Below are 12,619 nucleotides of genomic sequence, written 5' to 3'. Positions count from 1 at the left end.
GACATTAAAACTGTCTTATTAAACCTATTATCTGCTATTTTATTCAATTCATAAAAGAACGGAAAATAGGACTGCACTAGTTATCTACTGCTATTAAGAAAAAAACTGTCCCCTACAGGTAGTTATGGTGCTAGTAACCCGAATAAGTCATTTGCAGGAGATGGTTCCTAGGTGAGGGCTGTACATACAGGTATTTCCCTGAAAATCTTCACATTCAGCAAAATCCTATTAAAAATAACAGGATTCATGGGGAAAATAGGGTTGGTGCATATCAGTCAACACCTACAGAACCCTGCACCTGAGCCTTTCCAAAACCAGTAACGGCTCGAGTGCTATACTGGTCCAGCGGCCACCGGGCCCTGGACCCAAGACCACACACAGTGAATAAGTCATTGGCTCCTGTTCCTCCTTTGAGATGAAGGACCTCAGGGGCACTCACTTCTTACAGAGACCGATCTCATCAAAATGAAAAGCCCCATCCAGAATGTCACCTGCACCACTGCTTTCTTACAGGGGCAATGCCTTCCAGCTCCTTCATCTGCCCTCTGAGCTTTCCCATACAGCTTAAGGGGATGGAAAGATAAAAAATGGCCACAACTGGCACTAAAGGAAGGTGAATCTACACATTTTCCATTTTCTTCTTAATTCTTATTGATCTTTAATCATGAGAAAGCCCATCCTGATCTACCAAAACATAAGCACACAGGGAAAATTTGCCAATGAGCCAACACAACTTCCACGTATACCCACATCATTGCCCCATTTATCAATCATAGAAACGCGTGTTGTAACAAACAAATAATTTCAGGTGTAAGATAACGGGAAGTGGCTTTGAAGAAAATTCAACTGTGAGTAACATCTGATTTACAAAGGGCTGATTTCTGGACAATTGGCATGCACTCACAGAACGTCTTAAAAAGTAAGGAAATCCAACCTACAAGTTGTTTGAAAACGTACGACAAGTTTTTAAGGTTTGTACTTGTAACATGTGAGTCAAGCTGACTCTTGTTAGATTAAAAATAGCTGCAAATTTTTTGCAGCACCTCCATTAAGAGGTGGAGTCTGTTTCTCCACCCCTTGCCTCTGGCTGGCCTGGTGAATTGCTTTGAGGACTAGAATGACTTCTCAGGAAGGTCTCAAGGCCTTGCAGCCTCACCCCTCCTCCTCCTGCTGCCCTGAGACCACCACGTGCAGGAGCCCGAGCTAGCCTCCTTGAGGATGAAAGACCACATGGAGAAAGAACCCAGCTGCCAGCCAGCACCACCCCCCAGGCCCATGAGTGAGGCTATCTGGACTCTCCAGCCCAGCTGAGGCATCAGATGGCTGCAGTCACATTAGTGACCCTAGGCAAAGCCAGTAAAAGACCTACCCAGCAGAGACCTGCCAACAGAATCAGGAGCAAATACAATGGCTATTGTTTTAAACCATTAAATCCTGGGATAGTTTCTTACATAGCAAAAGCAGATATAATGTGATATTTTGTAGATATTTCACTAATTCTTTATTAATTTAATAGTTTCCCCCACTTGGGAGACAATAAACCTTTGATTCAGGTCTCAATGATTCCATAGGCCCCTAAGAAGGATCTAATCCAGCCCCCAAAGTGGCAGTGTCTCCAAAGACCCTACCAGGATTGATTCAAAGCCAAGGGCTGACCAACAACCCAAACTCTAGGAAGGCATCATGCAGCAGGTTCAAGAGGAACCCGACAGATGTAAAACACAGAGGAGAACAGTTCCCAACATTCACACTGCTCCTGTGAGAGGCTGAAGACTCCCTAACCAACGCACCTGAATCTTTCTGACTGTGGTAGGCTGAAAAATGCGCTGCCCACCCCAAATGTGCCTGTGTTCTAATCCCTGGAACCCGTGAATATATGAAAAAAGGATTTTGCAGATGTGATTAAATTAAGGATCTTGAAAGAGGGAGATTATCCTGGATTATCCAGGTGGGCCTAATAAGAGATCCTTATACAAGGGTCCTTATAAGAGGAGGTAGGAGGGGCACAGTCAGGGGGAAGATGTGACAATGGAAGCAGAGATTGGAGCGATGCACTTTGAAGATGGAAGAAGGGGCCACGAGCCAAGGAATGCAGGTGACCTCTAGAAGCAGGAAAATGCGAGGAGGCGGGTTCTCCCCTAGAGCCTCCAGAAGGAACACAGCTCTGCCAGCACCTTGACTTTAGACCGATGAGACCCAGTTTGGAATTACTTCCAACCTCCAAACTATAAGATAATACATTTGTATTGTTTTATGCCACTGAGTTTGTGATCATTTTTACAACAGCAGTAGGAAACTAATACACTGGATAATTCCTCCTGACTACAAGAACGTAACTTGGAACTTTTATCTGTAATAACAAAAACAGTTAATAATAATAGCTAACATTAATTTAGTGTCTACTTTGTGCTCGGCTCTGTTCTAAGTGCTTTTCTTGTATAAACTCATTTAATCCTCACAAAAACCATATGAAGAAGACTACTACAATCCATATTTTACAGATGAGAAAACTGAACCTTTAAGAGGTTAAGTAACTCGCTGGGACCACAGAACAGGTAAACGACACAGCCCACAGCTGAACCCAGGCAGTCTGGCTCCAGACCACACATTTAACCATTACATCTCCCAAATCAAACCAACAATGATAAAAATCAATTACAGCCATTTACTGAGCCCCCTCTAGGTACCAGCCTCATGCCCAGCACTGGACATACTGTCTCTCACTTAATAGTCACAACACCCCAGTGGAGCAGGATTATTATTCATCCTTGTTTACAGCAGAAGAAATTGAGGCACAGCAATGTTTCACCCAGATGTTAAACACATCTAACCTAGAAGCGTCAGAAGCAAAAGCTCGAGTTTAACCACACACCCTCCTGCCTCCTTCATCCCACTTGAGGCCCAGATGGCTGAGAAGAGGACAGAGATAAGTAGCACGAACACATAATTTATCTTCCAAACTGAGATACTCAGAAAGTGAAAAGAGTCACTATTAACGCTTTCACTGGGACAAGAGGCATAGAGCAGAACTGTCCTGGCAAACCCAGACACACGGCCACCCTAAAGATAAGGGGACTAAAATCAAGGTGCATACTCTGCAGGTCACAGTTCCCCAGAAGGGGTGTGGTGGAGCAGCTGTCGGCCCCTCCTGACATCTACAGCTGCCAGGTCACGGTCAAGGCTGGAAAAGGAGGGTGGTCCTGGCAGAGCTCAGAGCAGAATCTGCAAAGCTCCAGATCTGGGGTGTCATCACGGTGGCCGAGTCATTCCGATGGTGGTCTGGGAGCCCATTCAGGGCAGAGGTTGGGCAGCCCTGGATAGAGCCCAGGTATGCAAAGAGACCTTGAACCCAACTGGTGCCCCAGTCAGAAACCCATCGTGGAGCTCAGAGCCTTGGCAAAGGGCTAAGTGAAAGCCAAGCAGGGTCAGCATCCTGAGACACCAGTTTTCCTCTAAAGACCTGGGCCTGAACAAGACAAGGTTGCCCACTCTCACCACTATTATTCAACATAGTTTTGGAAGTTTTAGGCACAGCAATCAGAGAAGAAAAAGAAATAAGAGGAATCCAAATCAGAAAAGAAGAAGTAAAACTGTCACTGTTTGCAGATGACATGATACTATACATAGAGAATCCTAAAGATGCTACCAGAAAACTACTAGAGCTAATCAATGAATTTGGTAAAGTAGCAGGATACAAAATCAATGCACAGAAATCCCTTGCATTCCTATACACTAGTGATGAAAAATCTGAAAGAGAAATTAAGGAAACACTCCCATCTACAACTGCAACAAAAAGACTAAAATACCTAGGAATAAACCTACCTAAGGAGACAAAGACCTGTATGCAGAAAATTATAAGACACTGATGAAAGAAATTAAAGATGATACAAATAGATGGAGAGATATACCATGTTCTTGGATTGGAAGAATCAACATTGTGAAAATGACTGTACTACCCAAAGCAATCTACAGATTCAATGCAATCCCTATCAAACTACCAATGGCATTTTTCACAGAACTAGAACAAAAAATTTCACAATTTGTATGGACACACAAAAGACCCCGAATGGCCAAAGCAATCTTGAGAAAGAAAAACGGAGCTGGAGGAATCAGCCTCCTGGACTTCAGACTATACTACAAAGCTACAGTAATCAAGACAGTATGGTACTGGCACAAAAACAGAAATACAGATCAATGGAACAGGATAGAAAGCCCAGAGATAAACTCACACACATATGGTCACCTTATCTTTGATAAAGGAGGCAAGAATATACAATGGAGACAGCCTCTTCAATAAGTGGTGCTGGGAAAACTGGACAGCTACATGGAAAAGAATGAAATTAGAACACTCCCTAACACCATACACAAAAATAAACTCAAAATGGATTAAAGACCTAAATGTAAGGCCAGACACTATAAAACTCTTAGAGGAAAACATAGGCAGAACACTCCATGACATAAATCACAGCAAGATACTTTTTGACCCACCTCCTAGAGAAATGGAAATAAAAACAAAAATAAACAAATGGAACCTAATGAAATTTAAAAGCTTTTGCACAGCAAAGGAAACCATAAACAAGACGAAAAGACAACCCTCAGAATGGGAGAAAATATTTGCAAATGAAGCAACTGACAGAGGATTAATCTCCAAAATATACAAGCAGCTCATGCAGCTCAATATCAAAAAAACAAACAACCCAATCCAAAAATGGGCAGAAGAGACCTAAATAGACATTTCTCCAAAGAAGATATACAGATTGCCAACAAACACATGAAAGAATGCTCAGCATCACTAATCATTAGAGAAATGCAAATCAAAACCACAATGAGGTATTACCTCAACACCAGTCAGAATGGCCGTCATCAAAAAATCTACAAACAATAAATCCTGGAGAGGGTGTGGAGAAAAGGGAACCCTCCTGCACTGTTGGTGGGAATGTCAATTGATACAGCCACTATGGAAAACAGTATGGAGGTTCCTTAAAAAACTAAAAATAGAACTACCATATGACCCAGCAATCCCACTACTGGGCATATACCCTGAGAAAACCATAATTCAAAAAGAGTCATGTACCACAATGTTCATTGCAGCTCTATTTACAATAGCCAGGACATAGAAGCAACCTAAGTGTCCATCAACAGATGAATGGATAAAGAAGATGTGGCGCATATATACAATGGAATATTACTCAGCCATAAAAAGAAACGAAATTGAGTTATTTGTAGTGAGGTGGATGGACCTAGAGACTGTCATACAGAGTGAAGTAAGTCAGAAAGAGAAAAACAAATACCGTATGCTAACACATATATATGGAATCTAAAAAAAAAAAAAAAATGGTTCTGAAGAACCTAAGGGCAGGACAGGAATAAAGATGCAGACATACAGAGTGGACTTCAGGACACAGGGAGGGGGAAGGGTAAGCTGGGACGAAGTGAGAGAGTGGCATGGACATATATACACTACCAAATGTAAAATAGATAGCTAGTGGGAAGCAGCTGCATAGCACAGGGAGATCAGCTCGGTGCTTTGTGACCACCTAGAGGGGTGGGATAGGGAGGGTGGGAGGGAGGGAGACGCAAGAGGGAAGAGATATGGGGATATATATATATGTATAGCTGATTCACTTTGTTATACAGCAGAAACTAACACACCATCATAAAGCAATTATATTCCAATAAAGATGTTAAATAAATAAATAAACAAAATAAAGACCTGGGCCTGCTGGACACGAAGCCGCGGGGCCTGAGGCTCAGGCTGTGTCTGCCCCTTCCCAGCAGTGGGATCTCGTCCAGCCCTTCTTTCCTCTGAGCCTCCCGGACGAAATGCACCCTCTGATAACTGCCCTATCTCCATCCACAGGATTCATAATAATAAACAATAATAGTGGACAACAGCAAGTATTCACCATGAGCCAGGAAGTGTACTCAGCACTTAGCAGGGGTTATGGGAGTAAATAAAATCCACTCCGGGATGGGTACTAAGGTTATTCCCACTTTACAGATGAGGAAACTGAGGTGGAGGGGAGTAAGTAAATTGCCCAGAATCCCATTGCTGATAAGTAGTGAAGCTAGGATTGGAATCCAAGCTGACTGCCCTTGTAAAATCCCATTGGAACATTCTCTCTTCCCCACCTGGCCAACCCAGAGCGGCACACTCTAGAGCAGGGATCCCCAGAGGGAGGGTCCCATTCCCCTGGTGCGCCAAGGACCAGGCAGTCACATTTCACACTAATTCTCGCCCAATTATTAAGACTCATTGATGGGCTTTGCAAATATATCCTCAGGCCCCATTTCCCTGGTGGGTCTAATTCCAGAAAATCTGGGAATGAGAATTTTAATGACCTCCCCCCAGGTGATTCCTAAAGCTTTTCCCTTCCTGTTCAAGCCCCTCTTGAGCCTGTTTCCATGAAAGAGTCTGATGCTCCCATGTCCTTGACCTCCTCTAAAACTCTCTAGTCTCCCTCTGTACCCAGAGCGCAGCCTCAGCACAAAACCTTCTGCAGGCAGCAGGATCTGCCTAAAGTGTACTAACTTCATGTGGGTTCCATGCATTTGGGCTATGGTTACCTTCTGTTTGTGGAAATGATACAGGTTTTCTATTTATGGAAGTGATATAAATAAGACTCTTAAAATAAGTGCATTAAAGAAAAACAGTAGGTCAATTTTTTAAATAATACATTATAGTTTGGGTGGTCGGTACAAAAGAGGGGAACCTCAAGTAGCTAAAGACAGACGGAGAAGCAGTTCCCTGAGGATAAGAGGTGCCTGAGGAGGCTTTCCTGACAGCCCTGAGCTCTGTTCTAGCACCATCCCCAAGAGCTAGGTCACCCGGGGGAATGCATTTAATTCCGCTCAGCCTCAGTTTCCCCTTGTGTAAAATCACCCACTTCATGGAGTACTTATGAAGATTTAATGAGATGAGACAGGTGAAGTATTTAACACAGGGCTGGTGCTTAAAACTCCCTGGTGACTCAGACAGTCCAGCACCAGGGAGTGGACCGTGTCTGCAGCTCCCTCCCCTCCACTCCCACGTGCTAAGGTCCCAAGTCTGAAATGCAGACATGTGAAAACTCAGTGACTCTCAAACTTGGCCACTCACCCAAAGAGGTCCTGATATAATAGTTCTGGGATGAGGCCTGGGCACCAGGAATTTTAAAACACTCTCCAAGTGCTTCTAACAGGCAGCCAGGATTAAGAACCACTGTGGTAACTAACCCCAGGGAATGTCCAGTGGCCAAAAAGGGTGGCTCCTGACACCACCCGCTCCAGGACCAGCCCTGGATGGCCGCTGCCCTCATTCTTGCTTCCCACCAGTGGACTCTGCAAAGATGGGGAAAGGTGTTCAAAAGCGTTCAAAACAGTTTCCTGCCCATCCGTTCTCTCCACTGTTCCCACAACAGACCCAGCAGGCATCATGCACCCCTTTCACAGACCAGGCAAGGAAAGCTTAGGTGGAGCTGACCCGCAGTCTTTGGGCTCCAAAGCCACTTTGCTCCTCCAGCCCTCCGCACCTCTAGTGCACATCTGGACCAAAAGCAGGAGTGGGAGTCATTTGCAATAAACCTAACGCAGCAAGGATTTGCAGAGCCCGCTGCGGTGGGGTCAGGGTCGTTTCTGAGCAGTGCTTGCTCTTCTTGGTCATCTCCTTGGCTCACCCGGCTCTCCTGGCAATGCCCAGACCCGGGTGGGAGGCGATCGCTCCCTGCCACATGCTGCTTATTCATTAAACCCCTGGTTCCTCCCTGCCATTCTAATTATGCGCAGCGATAATAAAGAAGCTTTCTCCCTCACCAAAGAGGCCTATTTATGCGACGAGAGCACTTCGCCCCCACAAGATTGAGTCGTCACTCAAAGCCTTGTTGGAATCAAAGTCGCATCTCTTCAGGGATTGACTGAACCCCACCCACCTCCCCCTCCAGCTTCCGCCCACTCCTGGGCATCCGCGTTTCTAGAAGCGCCACTTCCCTGTGGAGTGGGCAGGATGTGGATGCCATTCCCCACTGCTGTGCTCCCTCACAGCTTGCTGACTGAGATTCACTCAACACACAGTAGGACATTTATTGAGCACCTACTATGTGCCTCCCTAAGAGTATGGAAATGAAAGACACAGTCCCTGCCCCTGTTTGGAGAAAAGGGATTGAGAGAAAGAGCACAATCTTTTAGGTTCCATGATCAATTCATACCCCAACTCCAGCATTCATTGGCTGGGTGAATAGATTCATTGGCTGGGCAAAGTTACAAAATTTCTCAAAGGCCTCAACTGCCACATCAACAAAATGGGGTAATAATAACACAAACCTCCTGGGGCTGTTGGGAGAGTCGGTGGGATATTCCCATAGGAAACTGGAATGAACGCTAGTTGGGATTAGCCATGGTTAGCACCAAAGGCTTTGCCCCACACAGGCAGGATCTCATCCAGATGGAGGAGTCCAGGAAGGCTTCCTGAGAAGTGATACCTGAGCTGAGTTTTGAAGGATGAGCAGGAGTTTGCTAGAGAAAGTGAGGATGTTCCAGATGGGAGGAACTGCATGAGGGCCACAGGAGATGACAGGGCTCTGGGAAACGCAGGAGACGGTGTGGGAAACATGCACAGGCGTGCATCACGGTGACAGGGGACAGAGCTGCAAGGCAGGTGTGGACATGCAAGTGGATCCCATGGCCACAGCCCTAACTAGTGATACCCAGAGCATCACTTCGACTTTTTCTTGGCTCCTTTGGGAGCTGCAACCAGCACCCTTCCACGCCCATCCGGAGTTTGGTGGCCACAGGAAAGTGGGGCAGCTGCACTCTATTAGTCATGCACTCATTCATGCAGACGCTCAACACAACTCCTGGAGGGCCCAGCACATGCTGCGAGACCACCTCCTAACCCTCACTCAGCCCGTTTCCAGATGTGCCACGCTGGCCTGGCAGCTTTCTCCTCAGTGAAACAGGGGTAAAAGTGCCCCCTCCTAGAGTCATTCATCCAATAACAAATGTGATCAGGGCCAAGTGAGATAATTCAGTATTCTCAGATTTCAATATAAACTGAGTCCTCAATAAACCTCACAATTTAAAATGTTTATTTTTATTACGATTACCTGCCAGGATGGTAAGAATCCCATCTCCAAAGCCCAAAGCACTGCTTCCAGAGGTACCCCCAACCCAGGCAAAACCCCTGCCTGCTGTGCCTCTCCTTCCCTTCCCCCCACCCTGGAGCAAGCGACCTGGTTTCCAATGCCCACACCTAGCCCTGACTCGGTCACCACAGGAGCTAGTCCAGCCTGAACCACCCCAGCCCCCCAGTTCCCCTCATCCTTCTAGGGCGCCACATGTCAACCAACTCAGGTATTGGTGGGGGCAAGACTGAGGGTCATCTCAGCCTTTTTGGTCCAAAGCTCCAGGGGTTAAAGGGTAGACCCTCTGATTCTATAAAGTAACTAATTTAAATGTTCTATTAACGAAACTTGCAAACACATACAAAGCAAATGGAATAGTAATGAACCGTCAGGTACCCGCCACCCTGCTTCAATGCCTACCAACCTGCCATTCTTGTTTCACAGGCACGTCCCCCACTTGATTTACTGGGAAAAGTTTTATAGCTTTATGGCCATCCCTTCTAGCATACCCCACCACCCGGGGCTCCCACTGCTCCCAAGTCCCAACACACTTTGATGCCTCTGGCACCGAGAGAATCCTGGAAATAATCCCCTGAAGAGCAATCATTTTTATGTCCCTAATAGAATGGTAATCACTGGCCCACAGGGGCTATACAGGATGGTGGTGAAGGGCTGGAGCCCTGGAATCAGATGGCCTAGGTCCAAATCAATACTCACTAGATATGTGACCTTGGATAGGTCATTCAACCTATGTTTAGATTTCCTACCCAGTAAAAGGGGAATGCTGGTACCAGGTTTCTTCTGTGGCTTTAAGAAATAAAAGAATGCATGTTCATTGCCCAGCACAGAATATGCAGTGAGGAAACCTTAGAAATAGACGTGTTAGGTGGTGGGTGAGCAAGCTCTGCTCCTATGAGATACTATTAATATCTCTCATTTTATAGATGAAGGGATGGAGGCCCAAGAGAAGCAGTGAGCTGCCAGGGACAGCCTGCTCTGTGTCCCAAGTCCATGTGCCTGGAATTGTCACAGCATGCCTTGAACCACAGATCACTGGAAGTGAAGAAACACTCTAGAATAGATACAGGCAGCAGTGGCAGGTGGCCCAGCACACCCCACATGCCCGCATGTCTCCCCATTCTGGATGGGGAGCTCTCTCAGCCTGAGAAGAGACAACTACACAGTGTCCCTGTGAGTGTGTGCAGGGTAGGGGTGCTGAATTCCATTTTTCTAGACAAAGCGGGGGAGGAGGCTGGTACACGTCGCTGCTCACTCTTCTGATTTGACAAATCCTATGGCCAACCTTGCACTGGATATAGCCACCCACTATTCTAGCATGAGAGGCAAGAAACTGCTTCACTAACTTAAGCTTTAGCAGTCCTTAGCAGTTCTGATGTCCCTCCCTATCATCCTACTTTTTTTTTTTTTTTTAAAGGAGAAGGGTGGGGAAAAGATAAATCAATCCAGTTGCTGAGTGATGTTCAGACAAAGACAGCCTCCAGCCCATTGCCCGTGTTTGCCAGCTGAGGAAGGGCAGGGGAGGGGGGCAGATTTGGGATGCTGTATTTAGGCCCCGCCTGGACTCTCCACGTCCCTTCCAGGAATGAGCCTTGTCAGGATCTCCCCCTCCCCCCAGCATTCCCCCACCACTGCAGTGTCGTGTCGGGAGGCACCTCCCAGATCCGCAGGAACAATGGGCTGGGGAGGGGGCAGGTGCAACTCGGAGCTCATCAGTGGGCGAGGGGACGCGGCCACAGACTGCAAGACTGTGAGTACACTTCTCGTGGTGGTTGTGCTGCCACCTGAATCAGTTTCCCCAGCTCCGGTGGGGTCCCCGCAGAGCCGAGCGCTCCTTTCCTGGATGAATTTCCCTTACGCCCTAGGCATTTTAATTTCGTCCTCGCTAGGACGCTTGCCTTGTCGCTCCGGAGGAAGCCCCCGGGCCACGCTCCCCTCCAGCAGCTGCTACTGCCAAGGCCCTGCAGGTCAGGGATGTGCGGCATCCTCCGTGCGCCCAACTTTCCCCACTTGGGACCCACAATCCTGGCCAGCCTGTCCCCTCTGCTGGCGAAAGCCATGATTTATAGCCCTGGGATCCAAGAGCTGTCCCTCTTCTTTCCCCCACTCCCAGGTCCAGTCTCGCTCCTTCCCCTCCCTCCCCCCACTTTCTGAGCCTGAACCACGCTTCCCAAAGAAAGCGGCCCTGGCACATTTGCGAAATGCGAGCGTCTGTCCTCTGCACTGGGCGCCGTCTCCTCCCCCCAAGCCCGGGCAAGAAGGGATAGAGGAGCCCCCGCCGCTTCCCTCTTCCTCAGCCCAGAGAATCCCCGGGGATGGGCGGGGATGGAGAGTGAGATGCAGTTCGGCCCGGAGCTACAGCCGCCACTCCGGGTGCCTCTGTCCGGCCTCGTCGGGGTGAGAGAACAGGTCCAAATCTCTGACTCCCCCTGGTGCCCACCCCCGCCTCGCTGAGTCACGAAAATGAGCCGCTGGGGACACCGGGTCACCCCGAGGCCGACCGTTTAAATGGCCAGCGCGGGAGTCCCCGCATAGCACGCAGGGGACGGACATGGGGGACGGTTCTCACCCAGACGTGCATTGGGCCCCCGCAGGAGGCGACATCCTGCGGCGGGGACAGTGGGGTGTCCGGGCGGGGGCTGCGGTCCTCGCCGCAGTGTCCGCACCCCAGCTGGGAGCGGAGCACGTGACCAGCGCGCCACCCATGGCCCCCTGGACTCCCGGCCCCGCCGCGGTTGTGACCCCGGCCCTGCCTGCTAGGGAAGGGTGGAGCAGGGGCGCCTACTTTCCCGCGGCCCGCGAGGGGACTGCGGGGCGCCGAGCGCGCCTCATCCCTCCTCCGCCCGCCCCGCCGCAGCCGCAGAACCCGCACCCTGCGCTCACCTCGGGGCCCAGTGTCGCTGCCGCCGGCCTCCTTGTCCGCCATGGTCGCGCAGCCCCCGCCCGCGAGAGGAGCGTCCGGCGCGGCGCCCGTGCCCGTGCAGGTCCCTGTCCGTGTTCTCGGCGGGCGCTCGGGCCGGGTCTGAGCCGCCGGGTAGCGGGAGCACTGCTCTGACGCGGCCGCCGCCGCAGCTCGGGCTCCTCCCCGTGCTCCTCCAGGGCCCGCCCCGCGCCCCCCGCCCCGCCCCGCCGGCCCGCCTGGGAAGGAAGGCGCGGCGTCCGGCCCAGCCGAGAGCCCCGGGTCCTCCCGCCCGGAGCCGCCGCGCCTAGCCGGGCCCCTCCCCTCCGGGCCTCACCCCTGAGGCGGCCGCACCCCGGGTGGTGGCGCGGCCCGGGCCCGGTGGCTCGCCAGCCGGCCGGAAGCAGGCGCGCACAGGGCGCTCGGGTGGGCGAGCGGCGGGGACTGGATTTCAGGCCCCCTCGGCCCCGCTACGCGCCAGAGCTTTGGAACGGCCGGGGGCTGAAGCCCTACAGCAAGCACTGCACACGCACCCCACTCTCCAGAGGACGCCCGCTCCAGTTTATTCCTCTCCCCTAGGGTCCCAGAGGAGCGGTCAAGGACC

At 49.7% G+C, this 12,619-nt stretch overlaps 1 protein-coding gene across 3 annotated transcripts in view; it reads right to left on the bottom strand.

Annotated features, from left to right (window-relative positions):
• The window catches only part of HSPA12A (heat shock protein family A (Hsp70) member 12A), a 161,994-nt gene that overhangs the window by 55,497 nt on the left and 93,878 nt on the right, over positions 1-12,619 (bottom strand). Inside the window, exon 1 of one of the 3 annotated variants that reach the window (XM_057530760.1) lies at positions 12,000-12,171. The exons of 1 other annotated variant lie outside the window; for it this stretch is intronic. In XM_057530760.1, coding sequence (XP_057386743.1) covers positions 12,000-12,042 — 43 coding nt within the window. In that variant the 5' untranslated portion in view covers positions 12,043-12,171. Of the gene's footprint in view, positions 1-11,999; positions 12,172-12,619 lie in introns of those variants that run through there. One more of the 3 variants, XM_057530761.1, reaches the window with a different exon arrangement.

This window comes from Balaenoptera acutorostrata, chromosome 16 (genome assembly GCF_949987535.1).
Source record: "Balaenoptera acutorostrata chromosome 16, mBalAcu1.1, whole genome shotgun sequence".
NCBI classification, from domain to species: domain Eukaryota; kingdom Metazoa; phylum Chordata; class Mammalia; order Artiodactyla; family Balaenopteridae; genus Balaenoptera; species Balaenoptera acutorostrata.
The sequence above is the reverse complement of the archived record's forward strand: the minus strand, read 5'-3'. Positions and strand labels throughout refer to the sequence as shown.